Source organism: Myxine glutinosa, chromosome 2 (genome assembly GCF_964187855.1).
Source record: "Myxine glutinosa chromosome 2, kmMyxGlut1.1, whole genome shotgun sequence".
Taxonomy (NCBI): Eukaryota; Metazoa; Chordata; class Myxini; order Myxiniformes; family Myxinidae; genus Myxine; species Myxine glutinosa.
The window spans coordinates 215,904,563-215,923,322 of NC_136262.1; the positions used below are offsets into that span (position 1 = coordinate 215,904,563).

An 18,760-nucleotide genomic window follows, 5' to 3' on the forward strand; every position below is an offset into this window, starting at 1 on the left:
TACCCCCTCCCCCGCACCCAACCTCCCCATGACCACCCTCCAGCATCCGCACTCCCCTTCTAACTCCTTTTTTCCTTTTCCTTTATTCAGCTCCTTAATATGTAATAACTCTTTGGTACACGACATAGCCAAAAATATGTGGACACCCGAACATGACACCCCGTCCGTGTATGTGCTCGTCGAACATCTTCTATTTTTTTTCTTTTTTTAAATACAGAATCGAGGCTTGTGTAAGAGCTAACACATTAAACATGAAAAGATGCACAGACATAAAACATTCAATGAAGGGAGCGGGAGACAAGATGGGGAGAGAGGGAAGTACACAAGCACAACAACAGAAGAGAACAGAGACGTCGGTAGATCTGTGGAAGGAGAGGAGGGGCACACGGTATAAAGCAAATGAACACTTCTAGGAATTTCAGGAAAGAAGTTGGGGATTGAAAGAGGTGGATTTGGGGTGTTTTAACGGGGGTAGAAAAGATCAAGGTTATGGATGGGGGAAGAATGAGAACATGGTGGTGATTGTGGTGAACAGCTGTTTTAAAGACCTGGAGGGAGGAGAGGGATTGAAGAGAGTGTGGGAGTTTGTTCCAGATGCGGGAGAAAAGAGTAATGAAGGAGTGAAGGTGAGCAGAGAGTCTTGATTTTGGCAGTTTCACCAGAAGAGGGTTGCTGGCAGATCTTGTGTGTCCTGCAGGAATATTTGGGGGACAGAGCAAGGGGAGCAAGGCCGGAGAGGAGTCTGTTGAAGACAGAAAGACCACCGACCTGCCTACGGTGAGAGAGAGAAAGGCTCTCAGAATCGGCTTCATCGCGGGAGATTCCAATGATTCTGAATGCTTTGGTTTCAACCGCGTGAAGCCGAGCTAGGTGTGAGGCAGGAGCACCAGCCCAGAGGGGAGAGCAGTATTCCATTGAGCTCTGGATGAAAGCTTTGTATGTGGTGAGGAGCTCAGAAGTGCCCAGAAAGGACTTCGCACGACGGAGGATGCCCAGTTGGCGACTGGCTCTGGAGGCCAGCTTGGAAATGTGGTTTTCCCAGGAAAGATCGTGGCAGATTGTGAGACCCAAAAGCTTGAGTGGCAGAACTTATTCAAGAGGATTTCTCAGAAAGTAGATGGGAGGGTTGCCCAGACGGTCTTTTCGGAGAGACAAAGTGAGAGTGTGAGATATGTCAGGATTGAAAGATATGTTCCACTTGTTTGACCAGTTTGTGATATTGTCCAGGTCTGCAGAGAGTGAAGTGGCTGCTGCCTGCCGATCTGAGGGTTGAGATATGGAGCGGCAGAGAGTGGAGTCATCAGCAAAGAGATAGAGAGGATTTTCCAGAGAGTCGGAAAGATCATTGATGAAGACCAGAAAAAGCACACGGCCCAGATAACTGTCTTGAGGAACTCCAGCCTGAACAGGAAGGAGAGAAGAGAGAATTCCATTCAAGGCCACATGTTGACTGCGACCAGAAAGGAAGTCTGCAAGTCATTGCTTGGAGGTTTCCATGGATACCATCCGAGGAGAGTTTGGTGAGCAGGGTGGGGTGCCAGACCGTCTCGAAGGCACAATCTATGTCAAGGGAGACAGCTCTGATTTCCTGTTTCGCATTGAGGACCTCCATCCATTGTTGAGACAGCAGAAGCAGCATGGCCAGAGTGGAATGACCTGGTGTGAATTAAAATTGATGACCCAAGATCAAGCCATTGGAGAAGAGGAAGGATTTGATGTCAGAAGCGATGATCGATTCCATGACTTTGCTGATTATTGGGAGCAGGCTGATTGGTCTGTAGTAGCAAGGATCTGTTTTTGCACCTTTCTTGTGCAAAGCGGTAATGTTGGCTGATTTACAAGCAGATGGCAAATTACCTTGAGCAAAAGAGACGGTGAAGAGAATTGAGAGATGGTGTGAAAGAGCAGAAGAGCAGGATTTTAGGACCCGTGGGCTGATGCCATCTGGTCCAGTTGCAGAATCAGTCGAGGTTTGACAGAAACTTCTCCACCTTGTAAGGAGAGAAGGACACAGAGTCCAAGAGCAGTTGAGTTTGACTGGTTAAGGTGGGTACAGAGAGGGATGGGTTTAGGGCACAAGATTTTGAGGCAAACACAGAGTTGAGGCATTCGGCTTTGTCACATGCGGTGTCAGCTGTGTAGCCATTTGAGGTAAGGGAGGGGATGGAAAGGGAACAAACACCAGATGCCACCAGGATTTGGAGGAGGGAGACAGATTTTAGAGTTCAGTCTTGAGAGTAGAGAGATATTGTTTCCTGGCTCTCCTAAGGGTAGACACACTTGTTCCGAGCTTTGTTAAAGGAACTGAGATTGCCTTCAATTGGATTAGCCTTCCAAGAGGCAAAGGCAAGTTGTTTCAGGACAACTGTCTCACCACAAGATTCAGTGTACCATGGACGGGAGGAAGGGTATGACAACTGAAGACGAGATGGGATAAATATGTGCATGAGAGAGAGCAGTTTACTTTGGAAGAATTCCCAGGAAGAGTTGATGTCAGAGGCAGTAGAGATGGCAGACCAGTCCAGATGATTGATGGCTGCTTGAAGACCATACCAGTCGGCCTGAGTGAAATGCCAGACTTGTCAACGCTGAAGAGGCTCTCTGAGAATGGCCAGAAATATCCACTTTAACAAGCAAGTGATCAGAAGAACCGATTGGAGCAGAAGAAGAGCAGCAGACATTTGCAGGGAAGTTTGTCATAACCAAGTCTAGAAGAGAAGATGCTCCGTTGACTGAGATTCGGGTTGGGAAATTGACAGATTGTGTGAAATTGACAGATCTCATTCCAAAATCATGGGCATTAATATGGAGTTGGTCCCCCCTTTGCTGCTATAACAGCCTCCACTCTTCTGGGAAGGCTTTCCACTAAATGCTGGAACATTGCTTTTCTTTCCACAAGATTCTGGATTTACTTCCATTCATCCGCAAGAGCATTAACCAAGTCAAGTTCTTCCACACCGATCTCGACAAACCATTTATGTATGGACTTCGCTTTGTGCATGGGGCCATTGTCATGCTGAAACAGGAAAGGCCTCCCCCAAACTGTTGCCACAAAGTTGGAAGCAGACAGTCATCTAGAATGTCACTGTAAGCTGTAGCGTTAAGATTTCCCTTCACTGGAACTAAGGCGCCTCGCCCGAACCATGAAAAACAGCCCCTGCCCATTATTCCTCTTCCACCAAACTTTACAGTTGGCACTATGCATTCAGGCAGGTAGCGTTCTCCTGGCATCTACCAAACCCAGATTCGTCCGTCGGTCTGCCAGATGGTGAAGCGTGATTCATCACTCCAGAGAACGCGTTTCCACTGCTCCAGAGTCCAATGGCGGTGAGCATTACACCACTCCAGCCGACGCTTGGCATTGCGCATGGTTATCTTAGACTTGTGTGCGGCTGCTCGGCCATGGAAACCCATTCCATGAAGCTCCCGACGTACAGTTGTTGTGCTGACGTTGCTTCCAGAGGCAGTGTGGAACTCGGTAGTGAGTGTTGCAACCGAGGACAGACAATTTTTGTGCGCTTCTGCACTCGGCGGTCCCGTTCTATGAGCTTGTGTGGCCTACCACTTCACGGCTGAGCTGTTGTTGCTCCTAGACGTTTCCACTTCATAATAACAGCACTTGCAGTTGACCGGGGCAGCTCTAGCAGGGCAGAAATTTGACGAACTGACTTGTTGGAAAGGTGGCATCCGATGACGGTGCCATGTTGAAAGTCACTGAGCTCTTCAGTACGGCCCATTCTACTGTCAATGTTTGTCTATGGAGATTGCATGGCTGTGTGCTTGATTATATATACCTGTCGGCAATGGGTGTGGCCTCCCAAATCCACTAATTAGAAGGGCTGTTCGCATACTTTTGGCTATGTAGTGTATTTCCTCTCGCATCCAATCCCTGTTTAACGACATCTTGCCCTCCACCCTCATTTGCCTGTTTCATTGCTCATCCTGTTTCCTCTTATCTGTTATTTCTTACCTTCATTGTTTTTTATTATTTAAAATTTCTGCTCTTTGCCTTCTATTCCCAATTTCTCTAGGGTTTCATCAAGCTCCTCGAATATCGAGCCTTGTACCAGAGAGCTGTCTGCTCATCATCCTGGGCCTTGCCTTGGGATGGTTGCTTGTGTTGATCAACAATGATAAAACGTCTTCATCGAAACCAATTTTGTCTGCTGATGTCTTCTTCCTTTATCTTCTTCCACCTATTGTGCTTGATGCTGGTTACTTTCTGCCGGCTCGATCCTTCCTGGACAACCTTGGCTCCATTTGCAGCTTTGCTGTCATCGGAACACTCTGGAACTCCTTTGGAATTGGCTTGTCCATCTATGCTCTTTGTAGGGTGAGTAGTAAAGCAAAGGTTAAATTGAATGTAGTGCATATTTTGGGTTTGAATGTCAGTCCAGCTATAAACTGCCACTGTTCCACAACCTCCTCCCCATATCCTCCCTCCACCCCTCTCTCGCTCCTCAGGTTGGGTGTCTGTATCACAATGGACATTAAACAGGGTGCCCTATTTGATATATTTAGTTGTTGGACTTTAAAAAAAAAATCTCGCGTTGTCTTTCAAGAAGAGGAGGCAACATGTTAAACAAGGTGGAGTAAAAGACCCTGCATCAACAGTGATAAACCTCGGGTTTACAGCCTTTAAAATCTTTATTTTATTACAATTGAATTATATACTTTAACACTGTAGAACACAAATCATCTTCTTGGCACTTTCTGAAACCTTTAGTTTCGCAGAATTTGGCCAAAAATATTACCGCATTATACATTATCTCGACCAATCAAATTGGCTGCTTGCAGACCTTGCCCATGTCCATTTTTCTCAAGACTGCATGGGGTAAAGTGTTCTATGAACGCTAATTTTTCCACCAACGTCTATACCCTATGGAAAAATGACATCATATAACCAGAACGGCACTGTAGACCGCATACCTCTGCCAGGTTGAACAGTTTACGTTTTGGATCCCACTGATTGGCCAGATCTGGATCCGGACCTGAACCAAACTATAATCGACTTGTTCTTGTCAAAATTCATCCACAACATTTTGAAATATCATGCTATATATCGTTTTTGGTCCCATCTCACAATGGTGAAGAATTGCTTTTTTAAAATGTTCAGATCTGGATCCAGATCTTCACCAAAATCGAATCGATTCGGCCTTGTCACACACACAGACACCCAACCTGCCCATCAAGTTCCGTCCGAATCTGTCCATAACTTTTTTGAGATATTGTGTTGTATATAGTTTTAGCCCTATCACTCAATGGTGAAGAATGACGTAAAAAAAATTTATTTAGTCTGGATCCAGATCTTCACGAAAATCGAATTGATTCGTCCTTGTCACACACCCAACCTGTCCACCAAGTTTCATCTGAATCTGGCCACAACTCTTTAAGATATCGTGCTCACAGACAGGCAGGGGTGAAAACAGAACCTCCATTTACCTTTGGTGGCGGAGGTAATTATGTTGGGGGGAGTAGTTGGGGGGGGGGGGGGGGGGGGGAGATGGAAATCACAATTCATTGGGTGCTTTCGTTTTTTGCATACAATTCTGAAATGATCATCAATAATGTTGCTTAAATATTAGGCCCAGGTTTGGCTATAGTTGTTACTTTGCTGTAGCACAATGTTTATCAACTGTTGGCAGGGCAGCTTGTTTGCCTGGATCGGTTGCTTGACACTGAGATGAAAATGTATACAGTATAAAATATTTTTTACAGAAATGTGTTTTTTGTATGTATGTATGTATGTATGCCCTCTCAAACGTACAACAATCAGAGCTGAGGATCTGGTCACGTTATGGAGGTGATGTGATGTCGTTACGGCGGTACGATGGCTGACTCCACACACCGCCATTTTGGTTCATATGCCGTTCAAGCCGGACATAGCGTTGAACCTGTCATGTATCACAATCTGCATGCTCTGCCTTCACGTTTTTCATTCAGTGTGAAACACAAACACTTTAAACACATGAAGTAAAACACGTGACATAAGGATCTTTTATAACACTCGATTGTGTTATCGTGGCTGTGGTTGTTGTTGTTTGTGGGATATTTCGGTGTATTTTTATATATTTTTATATTGCTTCGCAAAATATCACGACTGTATATATAATTTTGTTTGCTTGTTCCGTATCCTTCTAAAGAGTTTCTACTGTTGTAGAATAATAAATGTTTCCATTCAAACTGCTGGGTGAATAAACCATACTTTAGCGCTTCTTCCTCTTTTAAATGACTGGCAAATTCGCGATTAAACACACGATTTTTGACGGTGTAGATTTTTGGTTCCTGTGTTTACAGCGTTTGTCTCCGTATGTATGTATGTCCTTCACATATTTATCCTACATATTGGGTGAGTTTTGTAGCCTGCAATTACGCTTCTGAAAGGTACAATGTCATGCCATTTGGCTTTGCCAGTTATGTTTCTTTCAACACCCTTTAGGGAACGTTCATATTATTCTTATTATTATTATTATTTTTTGTATACAAGATCGAGGCTCGTGAAAGAGCTAACATTCATCACACAAAAAGTCAAACCGGCACACAAAACACAAAATAAGGGGAGCGGTAGACAAGATGGGGAGAGAGGGGGAAGGACGGACACAAGCACAACATTTGAGAGCAAGGACATCGAGAGAACTGTGGGAGGGAGAGGGCTTGGGGGGAGGTGGGAGACGTACGGTATAAAACTTTTAGACACTGCAAGGACTTCCAGGAAAGAAGTTGGAATTTCAAAAAAGTGTATCTGGGGTGAAAATTAGCGGGGGTACAAAAGATCAAGGTTTTGGATGGGGGAAGATTGGCTCCATTTGCAGGTATATTCGGACGGAACTTGATATATTACGTTATATACCTGGTTGAGGCAAATTATCACACTTGATGATTGGGGGGAACTGAAATTATGACAACAAGGTGATATATGACGGTGAGGGAGGGGTGCGGGAGGGGGGGGGGAGGGGTGGAGGTGCATGCCCCCCAGATCATATATAATTAACTCTTTGATTAAGGGCTCTTCAAACATTGAAGCATTTCTTATGACTGCCTCCAACCACATTAAGCCTGGTGTTGGCTTAACGGTTAGGGTGGAGGGCTTGGGATCCTAGGGTCCCGAGTTTGAATCCTGGTCAGCTGTTGAATTAACACCAGATGGGGTTGAATTAATCCTTGCCAAGAGACTGCTTCAGCAGCACCAACGCTTTGTTATAGTATGATACATCAACAATGATGATTATAGCTTTCTATTCATTGTGCTGAAATTCATTGTACATGGTGTGTACCCCGATTTAGAATACGTACACCGTATCCCTGCGCATCGTAAGAGGCGACTAAGGGTTGGCGTCAGGAAGGGCATCCGGCCATAAAAAAAAACATTGCCTCAAACAGGGAACCATGATTGTCATGGGGCCTGCAAGGCTAACCCCTGCTCTAGCGGGGAAAATGGCCTTAAAACGATCATTCATTCATTCATTCATTCATTGTGCTGAAAATGTGTATTAATGAACTGATTTTCACAATTTATAAATAAATTTGTAGGTTTTTTCCACATTGTTATATGAAGGCATTTTCACTTCTTATGATGCTGGAATCTTGTATCTGATCAACAATACTTAATACAGATTTATTGCACTATTTAATTTCCCCCTACATCTGACATTTTTACCAGTGAAAAATGAAACTTGTTAACTTCAACAAAAAAAAAAAATCAAAACTAGAGTTCATAAAACACGATACCCCATGCAGTTAAGTATATACGGTACTTCAATTTCAAGAAAATAATTATTGTAAAGAAAGTTAAAAAAAGAAATCCAGAGCTGGGATGGGCCGCGCCAAGCTGGGACGGGCCGAGCCGGGACGGGCCGCGCCAAGCCAGGACGAGGGCTGCGCCGGGACGGGACGAGGGCTGCGCCGGGCCGGGACGAGGGCTGCGCCGGGCCGGGACGAGGGCTGCGCCGGGCCGGGACGAGGGCTGCGCCGGGACGGGACGAGGGCTGCGCCGGGACGGGACGAGGGCTGCGCCGGGACGGGACGAGGGCTGCGCCGGGACGGGACGAGGGCTGCGCCGGGACGGGACGAGGGCTGCGCCGGGACGGGACGAGGGCTGCGCCGGGACGGGACGAGGGCTGCGCCGGGACGGGACGAGGGCTGCGCCGGGACGGGACGAGGGCTGCGCCGGGACGGGACGAGGGCTGCGCCGGGACGGGACGAGGGCTGCGCCGGGACGGGACGAGGGCTGCGCCGGGACGGGACGAGGGCTGCGCCGGGACGGGACGAGGGCTGCGCCGGGACGGGACGAGGGCTGCGCCGGGACGGGACGAGGGCTGCGCCGGGACGGGACGAGGGCTGCGCCGGGACGGGACGAGGGCTGCGCCGGGACGGGACGAGGGCTGCGCCGGGACGGGACGAGGGCTGCGCCGGGACGGGACGAGGGCTGCGCCGGGACGGGACGAGGGCTGCGCCGGGACGGGACGAGGGCTGCGCCGGGACGGGACGAGGGCTGCGCCGGGACGGGACGAGGGCTGCGCCGGGACGGGAGGAGGGCTGCGCCGGGACGGGACGAGGGCTGCGCCGGGACGGGACGAGGGCTGCGCCGGGACGGGACGAGGGCTGCGCCGGGACGGGACGAGGGCTGCGCCGGGACGGGACGAGGGCTGCGCCGGGACGGGACGAGGGCTGCGCCGGGACGGGACGAGGGCTGCGCCGGGACGGGACGAGGGCTGCGCCGGGACGGGACGAGGGCTGCGCCGGGACGGGACGAGGGCTGCGCCGGGACGGGTCGAGGGCTGCGCCGGGACGGGACGAGGGCTGCACCGGGACGGGACGAGGGCTGCACCGGGACGGGACGAGGGCTGCGCCGGGATGAGCTGCGCTGAGGTGGGACGAGCCGGGGAGAGCTGCGCTGAGGTGGGACGAGCCAGGGCGAGCTGCGCTGAGGTGGGACGAGCTGAGCTGGGGCGCGCTGAGCTGGGGCGAGCTGCGCTGGGGTGAGCTGCACTGGGGCGAGCTGCGCTGGTCGAGATGAGCTGCTCACACACGAGCTGAGGACAAGCAACACTGCGGGGTCTCCAGCAATACCACAACTCCACACTGACTTGCATGATCTTTTCTTGCTATCTCTAACAAACGCTAATCAGCTACTTTAAATGCACAAAGAGCTTCAACAACTCTGAAAGAGCTATCGCGATTGAAGTCCGTCCCCAAGTGGGTGAGGGATTGATTCCCACCTCACACCTTTGTGCTAAACTCACAAAATCGCTATGCCACACCTCTCCCGGCATCGCATCGACACACCCATTACTTCTCCTTTCCTACTCTCCATATTGGGATTGACATAGGCCCACCTTGTCTGTGTCAGGTGAGGCAATGGCCAAAGCCATGCTCCACTCTGCCTCTTATCTCCTCATATCTTTCTAATTTACCTTCTCAGTTGAGTGGTGGCGTGCCTGTCCTATGTGTAATAAGAAAGAAGGGGCTTTTGTACAAGTGCTTAGGAATAAATTGCTGTTCTTTTTGTGTCTGATTCCTGTATAAAACCACCGTTTAGAGGCCATTTTTCCCCGCAAAGCGGGGGTTGGCCTTTTCGGGGACCGTGGTAGTTGTTGTTTTTTGGTCCCCTTTTTGAAGCAATGTTTTACGGCCGGATGCCCTTCCTGACGCCAACCCTTTTTGCCGCCTTCAACGACAAACAGGGAATTACCAGTGAACTGGTACTCAATTAGCCGACCTCGGAAGGATGACAGGCTGAGTCAACCCCCCCGGCATTAATTCGGCGATCGACCGAGATTCGAACCCAGGATCCTAGGATCCTAAGCCGGCACCCTAGCCGCTAGCCCAACACCAGGGATTATCTTACCAGGGATTACCAGGGTCTGATTCCTGTATAAAACCACCTTTAGAGGCCATTTTTCCCCGCAAGCGGGGGTTGGCCTTTTTCGGGAACTGTGGTTGTTGTTGTTTTTCGGTCCCCTTTTTGAAGCAATGTTTTACGGCCGGATGCCCTTCCTGACGCCAACCCTTTTTGCCGACTTTAACGACAAGCAGGGAATTACCAGTGAACTGGTACTCAATTTGCCGACCTCGGAAGGATGACAGGCTGAGTCAACCCCCCTGGCGTTAATTCAGCGATTGACCGGGATTCGAACCCAGGATCCTAGGATCCTAAGCCGGCACCCTAGCCGCTAGCCCAACACCAGGGATTCCTGGATTCCAGGGATTCCAGGGATTCCTGTATGACCTGTGAATATTGTTCATTGTAAATACGTGCCTTCTGGGAAGCATTGGTGGACTGTTTTCAGACCTGCTTGATTGTAGCTTTTCCATCATTCTCCCCCACTCCCCAGTGTTTACCTAATAGAGGGGAAATTCTCCCCCACTAATTTGCTCCAACCGATAGCTGACTCCCACACACAGTTTTGCTCGGCCATATGTAATAAGTAGACGGTGCGGAGTCGAGTGTGCGGTTCCTCAGTTGGGAACACCAAACCTCCACTGAGGTAACGTGGATTAATTTGAAGCAAGAATCCTGCAACGTTTGCTTATCCCAACCGGCATCCACGGTTGCTAAGCAATCCGTCGTGCCATGGAGCTATCCGTGGCTGATGGCTTTGGAGGTCAGTGAGTGGGTCCAAGAGATTCATCCCTTGTGATAGCTCCTGACCCCAAGGCCATAACAATATAATTTCATTTTAATTAAGGTTTAGAGGTTTGAAGGGGTATAAATAAATTGATTCTGGGTTTTACCTCTGTTTTCCCCAGTATTTATTACCCCACCTCATCTAACACGTGCATTAGTTATTCATGTCTGATGTTTTGTCCTTTATGACGTCGTTAAAAACGCTTCGTTTCCTGCTTGGAATGATTTTCATTTTTGTTTGACTGCCAGGCAGGCAGACAGAGTTACAATATCTCACTCCTACCTGCGCATGTGCGATTGGGTTAAATTCAGAGCCAAAGTACTGTAAAGCAGCCAACCTGTCTTCCTATTCATCTGATTTGAGTTGAAAATATAACATTCTATTTAAATCAGTTGTTCCTCGATCATAAACTTAGACAGACGGACGGACATGAACCAATTGCTTAACCCCGTTTTTTGCTTTGCATGCGTGGGGTGATTACTCGATCCGCTCGATCTTTTTATTTTTTCCACTTTACATCCTCAAATACAAAAATATAACCTTTAGATTCCCACCCCCTCTTCACCTCTCTCCTGCCTCTCCCCAATTTTTTTGTAGCTCCCTTGAAGTTTGAGCTGCTTTTATCTGTCATATTTCCCATATCCTCGACAAGATTCGATGTTTACAGTTTAGTCATACTGACTCATTCGTTCAATAGTCTTGATATTTGCTTGAATGTTTCATGATGTTGAAGGAGCTGCGCTCCAACGCGAGTCGAAAGAATTGACGCGACCAAAGACGGAATTCGTCCGAGTTGCTTTATTGAAACAAAACAGCTCAGGTATTCTGAAAAGCCCGTTTATCGGGCAGCAATATATATACACATTTATGCCCGGGCGTTTGCCCGGGAAAACCGAGACCGGGCATGCCCGGGTGTCAAGGGCGAGTCCTGGAAAGGCGAGTCTGGACATGCCCGGGCGTCCTGGACGCGGCCTGGCAAGTCGAGGCTGGGCGTGCCCGGGCGCTCTGGGCGAGCCCTGGAAAGGCGAGAGCGGGCATGCCCGGGAAAGACGAGACCGGGCGTGCCCGGGAGGTTCGGGCGTGCCCGGGAACAGCGAGTCCGGGCATGCCCAGGAGAGGCGCGTCTGGGCCCGTCCGGACGAGCCCGACATGGCGATCGCGCCCTGGCCGCGTCCTGGCAGGTGCAAGGCGATTGTGTACATTCAGCGGGAACCGCTACACATGCCCCTCCAGAATCGACCTGCACCGGCAGGGTCAATTTAAGGGGGGTCCGGATGACCCGGCCGAAGCGACCCCTGGAGGGTCGTGGGGGGGGGGGGGGGGGAGGGTCCGATCCGGTGGTGGGTGGTCGAGCGAGGGGAACTGTAGACGGGGGGTGGCCTCGCCACGGAGGAAGGGCCAACCGTGGTGGTCGGTCGACGTCCACGTGCGCCGGTTTGAGGCGGTCCACAGAGATCTGGTCCGACCGGCCGCCGACGTCGACGACGAAGGACTTGTCGCCCCGTCGCAGGACCCGGAAGGGCCCGTCGTACGGCGGCCGGAGTGGCCCCCGGTGCGCGTCATGACGCACAAAGACGTACTCCGCTGTGCGAAGTGCCGGGGGGACATAGGACTGGGGGCCACCGTGGCGGGACGTTGGCACGGGGGCAAATCGGCGGGCGGCCTCCTGGAGGTCCGAGCGCTGGTGTGCGGCGGACCAGGGACTGGTAGCGTCGGGCACGAACTCGCCCGGGACGCGGAGCGGCTGGCCGTAGACGAGCTCGGCGGCGGACGCCCGGAGGTCCTCCTTGGGGGCCGTGCGGAGGCCCAAAAGGACCCACGGCAGCCGGTCGGTCCAACCGTCGTCCTGAAGGCCGGCCATGAGGGTGGCCTTCATGGAGCGGTGAAACCGCTCGCACAACCCGTTGGCTTGGGGGTGGTAGGCCGTGGTGCGGTGCAGCGTGACCCCCAACGAGCGGGCGACCGCGCCCCAAAGTTCGGACGTGAACTGTGGGCCGCGGTCGGACGAGATGTCCGCCGGTGCGCCGAAGCGCGCGACCCAGGTGGCGATGAACACCTGCGCCACGTCGGCGGTGGTGGTGGAGGTGAGGGGCACGGCCTCCGGCCACCTGGTGGTCCTGTCCACCATGGTGAGCAGGTGGGTGAACCCCCGCGATGGGGGCAGGGGACCCACCAGGTCCACGTGGATGTGGTCAAAATGCCGTGCAGGCACGGTGAAAGGTGCTAGCGGGGCCTGGGTGTGGCGGTGGACCTTGGCCCGCTGGCAGGCCGTGCAGGCGTTGGCCCAGTCGCGGACGTTCCGTCGAAGGCCGTGCCAGACGAAACGCGCCGACACCAGCTTTTGAGAAGCTTTCCGGCCCGGGTGAGAAAGGCCGTGGATGGAGGCGAAGATGTGGCGCTGCCAGGAAACGGGCACGATGTGGCGAGGCTGGCCCTGGGAGACGTCGCAGAGCAGGACGGTGCCCGCGAAGGGGATGTCGGCCAGGCGGAGGCCCGTGTCCGCCGCCCGGAGGGCCTGCACCGAGGTGTCGGTGGTCTGGTCGGCCGCCATGAGCGTGAAGTCCACGCCGAGGTGGACCGCATTCGCGCTGGCCCGAGAAAGACAGTCGGCCACGGCGTTGTCTTTGCCGGCGACGTGCCGGATGTCCGTGGTGAATTCCGACACGGCGGAGAGGTGGCGCTGCTGGCGGGCCGACCACGGCAACGTGACTTTGGCCATTGCGTAGACCAATGGCTTGTGGTCGACGAAAGCCGTGAACGGGCGGCCCTCCAGGAGGTGTCGGAAATGGCGAACGGCCAGGAATAGACCGAGCAGCTCGCGGTCGAACGTGCTGTATTTTAACTCGTTCGGCCGGAGCTGCCGGCTGAAAAAAGCGAATGGCTGCCAAACCCCGTCCACCCATTGTTCATGGACGGCGCCCACCGCGTAGTTGGAGGCGTCCGTAGTGAGGGCGATGGGCGCGTTGAGCACCGGGTGAGCCAGCAGCGTTGCGTCGGCGAGGGCCCGTTTTGCGCTCGCGAAGGCCGCGTCCATGGCCGTGGACCAAACGACGTCATGCTTGGCCGGCTTGCCCCGGAGGGCCTCGTAAAGGGGCCGCATGAGCTGAGCAGCGCGGGGCACGAATCGGTGATAAAAATTCACCATGCCGAGGAACTCTTGTAGGGCCTTGATGGAATGGGGACACGGGAACGTGGTGATGGCCTCGACCTTGGTCGGCAGCGGCACGGCCCCGGTCTTGGTGATGCGGTGGCCCAAAAAGTCAACGGTCGTCGTGCCGAAGTGGCATTTGGCCGGGTTGACAATTAAGCCGTGCTCGCTGAGGCGACCGAACAGTGTTCGGAGGTGGAGGAGGTGCTCGGCGCGGGACGTGCTGGCGACGAGGATGTCGTCCAGATAGACGAAAAGAAATGGCAGGTCGCGCAGCACGCCGTCCATTAAGCGCTGGAATGCCTGGGCCGCGTTCTTGAGGCCAAACGGCATGCTCAAAAATTCGAACAGGCCGAACGGCGTGATAACGGCCGTCTTCGGGACGTCGGCCGCCCGGACAGGTACCTGGTGGTATCCCGTATCAGGTCAATTTTGGAAAATATGACCCGTCCCGCCAAACGGGTGGAAAAGTCCTGGATGTGCGGGATCGGGTACCTGTCGGGGGTGGTAGCGTCGTTGAGGCGGCGGTAGTCGCCACACGGGCGCCATCCGCCCCCCGGCTTTGGCACGATGTGCAGTGGTGAGGCCCACGCGCTATTGGAGCGCCGCACGATGCCGAGGTGCTCCAACGCGTCGAACCTGGCCTTTGCCACGGCGAGCTTGGCCGGGTCGAGGCGGCGGGCCCTGGCGTAGACCGGCGGGCCCGTAGTGGGTATGTGGTGCTCGATCCCATGCCGCACTGCGACGGCCGAAAACGTCGGCCGCCTGAGGGCCGGGAATTCCGCGAGCAGGCGAGTGAACTCGTTCGCCGTCGGGAGGGCGCACGCCAGTTCGGTCGGCGCGGAGCTGCTCATCGTGCACGCCAGGGAGCTGAAGGTCTCGGCGTTGACAAGGCGACGACGTTTGACGTCGACCAACAGCCCGTGCGCGCAGAGGAAGTCGGCGCCCAGCAAAGCCATGGGGACGCAGGCGGTCACAAAGGTCCACTGAAAGCGCTGGCTGCCGAAGCAGAGGGTGACGTCGCGCGGGCCGAAAGTGCGTATGGCCGAGCCATTAGCGGCGACCAAAGAGGGGCCGCAAACGGCGTCCCGCCTGTCCTGCTCGGAGGCGGGTATGACGCTCAGTTGGGCGCCGGTGTCACAAAGGAAACGCCGCCCGGACGCTTTGTCCTGAATAAAAAGCAAGTTGCCCGAGTGGCCGGCGCTCATGGCTGGGAATGAACGCCGGCCCGGCCGTTTCCCGACTTGCCGAAACTGCACGGGGGTCGGCACGGCCGAGCCTTGTGTCCAAACCTGGCGTGGTAATAACACCACGCCTGGTCAGGTGGAGGCCCCGGCCGTCGTGTCGGAAGCGGTCGGCGCGGCGTGGCGGCCGCCAGTCGCACAGGCAGTTCGGCCTCCAACCGCGCAGGGCGCTCGGGCGTCGTGGGCGTCGCCTCAGACGGCGGCAGGCTCCAGGTAGCCGCGCCGATGTGTTGGTCCGCCGAGGAGATCTTATCGGCTTCCCTGGCGAGGGCATGGGGATCGGAGATCGACGTGCCAGCCAGGGCGAGGCGTACCGGGTGAGGCAGCTGGCGAAGGAACAGCTCGCGGAACAGAAAATCCGGAGAGTGCTCACCGAGCAACGAGAGCATATAGTCCATGCGCTCGGACGGGCGCGTGTCGCCGAGCTCGGGCAGGTCGAGCAGGCGCCGTGCGCGTGCCACCGGTGAGAGGGCGAAAGCGTCGAGGAGGAGCGTCTTCAGCGCGTCATACTTGTCGGCAGCCGGCGGGTGCTCGAGGAGGCTCAGGGCGCGGGCCGCGGTAGCGGAACCGAGTGCTGCCACGACGTGGTGGAAGCGGGTGTCGTCCGCGGTGATGCCTCGCAGGGCGAACTGGGAGTCCGCCTGGGCGAACCAAACAGCCGCGTGAGCCTCCCAGAAGGTAGGCAGTTTAAGAGTCACTGCCGTGTCCATGTCGGTAGGTCACCAGTGAAGGAGCTGCGCTCCAACGCGAGTCGAAAGAATTGACGCGACCAAAGACGGAATTCGTCCGAGTTGCTTTATTGAAACAAAACAGCTCAGGTATTCTGAAAAGCCCGTTTATCGGGCAGCAATATATATACACATTTATGCCCGTGCGTTTGCCCGGGAAAACCGAGACCGGGCATGCCCGGGTGTCAAGGGCGAGTCCTGGAAAGGCGAGTCTGGACATGCCCGGGCGTCCTGGACGCGGCCTGGCAAGTCGAGGCTGGGCGTGCCCGAGCGCTCTGGGCGAGCCCTGGAAAGGCGAGAGCGGGCATGCCCGGACGCTCTGGGTGAGCCCTGGAAAGGCGAGTCTGGACATGCCCGGGCGTCCTGGACGCGGCCTGGCAAGTCGAGGCTGGGCATGCCCGGGCGCTCTGGGCGAGCCCTGGAAAGGCGAGAGCGGGCATGCCCGGGAAAGACGGGACCGGGCGTGCCCGGGAGGTTCGGGCGTGCCCGGGAACAGCGAGTCCGGGCATGCCCAGGAGAGGCGCGTCTGGGCCCGTCCGGACGAGCCCGGCATGGCGATCGCGCCCTGGCCGCGTCCTGGCAGGTGCAAGGCGATTGTGTACATTCAGCGGGGACCGCTACAGTGTCATCATCATCATCAATGCACCATACTCCACAGAGCGTCTCCTGACAAGACTTGGGGTGGGGAATTTGCTGTTGCCGTCGCAGCAGTCAATCAGGGCAGGAATTTGGGATTTTCTCAGAGTGCCGGTGATGACTCGACTCACCTATTCTCTTCACAAAATACACCGTGGGATCTTTAGTGTCCAACAACGACCAGGGCTGGCATATGGGTTTTCCGGCTTAACATCCTTCCGAAAGACGGCGCATGCACCGATGCCACATCCTGCATGCGAAACTCCAGGATGATGGTTCATAGCCGGGCTGAGATTCGAAACCAGGCTAGACAGCTCAGAGGCGAGTGCATAAACTTCTAAGCTGTACTGTCAGCTCTTTATGGTCTAACTGCATATAATTAGACCATTACATGGCATTGAAGTACACACAGTTCCTCAATTATTTGTGGGAAAGTCTTTATTCGATGGTTTAGTGGTATTAATGTGTCCACAGCAACAATCGGCTGTCCTTTGCTTCCCATGGCAGTTAGCATACCATTGTCCACTTACAGTTGATAAAACCCATCATTCGAATCATCTGCTGACACAGACCAACACTAGCATTAGCAAAGTCTCATAGCCCCCTGTTTAGTTGTGCCCTCATTTTCTTATCAGTCTTTGGCAAACATCGCAATCCTTCCTTTAGTTTCCATAACGTCTTGTTTTCATCAGCATAAGAAGTTATTTCAGTATAAATGTGAATGCTTGTGAAGTATGAAACCATCAGCAGCAGCACATTATTATTAACTGAGCTGTCAACATTTTTTTCTAATTTAAAGAAGCCGATTAATTTTGTGTGCCAATAAATGTATAACAACACTGTTCAGTGTGGACCAAACCTGCACATTATACCAATGCAAGTGAAGGATCAAATAATTTCCATTTATTACAATGAGGTACCTGGCTGCTCATATGGGTGTTGTCTACTTTTGAATCACCTTAAAAATAAAAACACCTACGTTATTGGAGAGGGAAATGTTTGTCTTTACACACATTAGCACTCTGCAATTTATCTTTCTAATGATACAATTTCATTTTGATTGAGCCTTGCATTTTGTCGAGAAAACACAAATCAAGGAAAAGCCAAGTCTATAATCTTCCAAAATAGTAGGGAAGCCTTAAGTGACGGTGTATCATTAAAGCTTGTATATAGAGCTAGTTACTAAAGTGAAATTTTATTTTTGTTTGAAGTGTGCACCTTACTGACGAGCATTGTAAGATGTAAATTGCTCGCTATCTTGGCCTGATGAAAGTGTGGATTGATGTGTCGATGTGTAAGGTGTTACAATGCAAGTTATTTACACCCAAAGGCATCTTGCATTAAATTGTATCGTAAAATGATTCTGCAATTGATGGTTATGCCTGTAACTGCATAAAACTAGTTAACCCACGTGTGTGATGTGAAAAGCGGGGTTAACCAATTGGTTCACTTTTGTCTGTCTGTCTATCCACAAAAGTCAATTTATGATCGAGGAACAACTTCATTTAAATTTAATGTTGTATTCTGAACTCAAATGAGAACATGAGTCGGAAAATGAACCTGTAGTTTAGCAGTACTTTGGCTCTGAATTTGTCCTGATTGTGCATTCGTAGAGAGGAGCGAGATGACATTTTACTCTGTCTGCCTGTCTGGCAGTCATAGATAATTGAAAACCATTCCAAATAGGAATGTTACTGTTTTTAGGGACCTCATAAAGGTCACAAGCAGGCATAAATAACTAATATGTGTTAAATACGGTGGTGTAGAAGACGCTGCATCAACAGCGGTATAATTCTGAATTATTTTTCTACGACCTTCAAAATCTGTAATTTCAATTAAATTGTACATTTGAACATTGTAGAACACAAATCGCGTTCGTTAGCAGTACTTGGACAAAATATTACAGTATTTTACATCATCTCGACCAATCAAGTTTGCTGCTCGTAGACCCTGCCCTTGCCCTTTTTTTTCTCAAGACTGAGCAGGGTAAGGTGTTCTATGAATTCTGTAGTTCAAAATGTGTTAACGAAGCGGTGTGTTCTTTCTGTCCTCCACCCTCTTCCCCACCGCCCTTCTGTAGATTCCGGCATTCGGTTTGACAGGTCTTCCTGTTGGAGAGGCTCTGCTCTTTGGTTCTGTCATTTCTGCTGTTGATCCTGTTGCTGTCCTTGCTGTCTTCCAAGAGGTTGGAGTCAATGAGCAGCTCGAAGTTCTTGTTGCCGGAGAGTCATTGCTAAACGACGCTGTCACTGTGGTGAAGTATAAGTTTTGCCAGCATTCCCTCAACTATGCCAGTTCTCTTCTTTCTTTTTTATTTTTCTTCTTTCTTTCTTTCTTTCTTTGGCTTCTTTACATTCTACTAATATTGAGTATATA

At 52.3% G+C, this 18,760-nt stretch overlaps 1 protein-coding gene across 6 annotated transcripts in view; it reads left to right on the forward strand.

The window, feature by feature from the left end:
• LOC137420850 (sodium/hydrogen exchanger 1) overlaps positions 1 to 18,760 on the forward strand; it is a 124,409-nt gene that overhangs the window by 2,099 nt on the left and 103,550 nt on the right. For all 6 annotated transcript variants that reach the window (XR_013622478.1, XR_013622477.1, XR_010983207.2 and 3 more), the window contains exons 2-3: positions 4,032 to 4,333; positions 18,465 to 18,638. Coding sequence is in view for 3 of the 6 variants with exons in the window: in XM_078772250.1 (XP_078628376.1) it covers positions 4,032 to 4,333; positions 18,465 to 18,638 (476 nt within the window). In the remaining 3 variants the exon portion in view is untranslated. The remainder of the gene's footprint in view (positions 1 to 4,031; positions 4,334 to 18,464; positions 18,639 to 18,760) is intronic.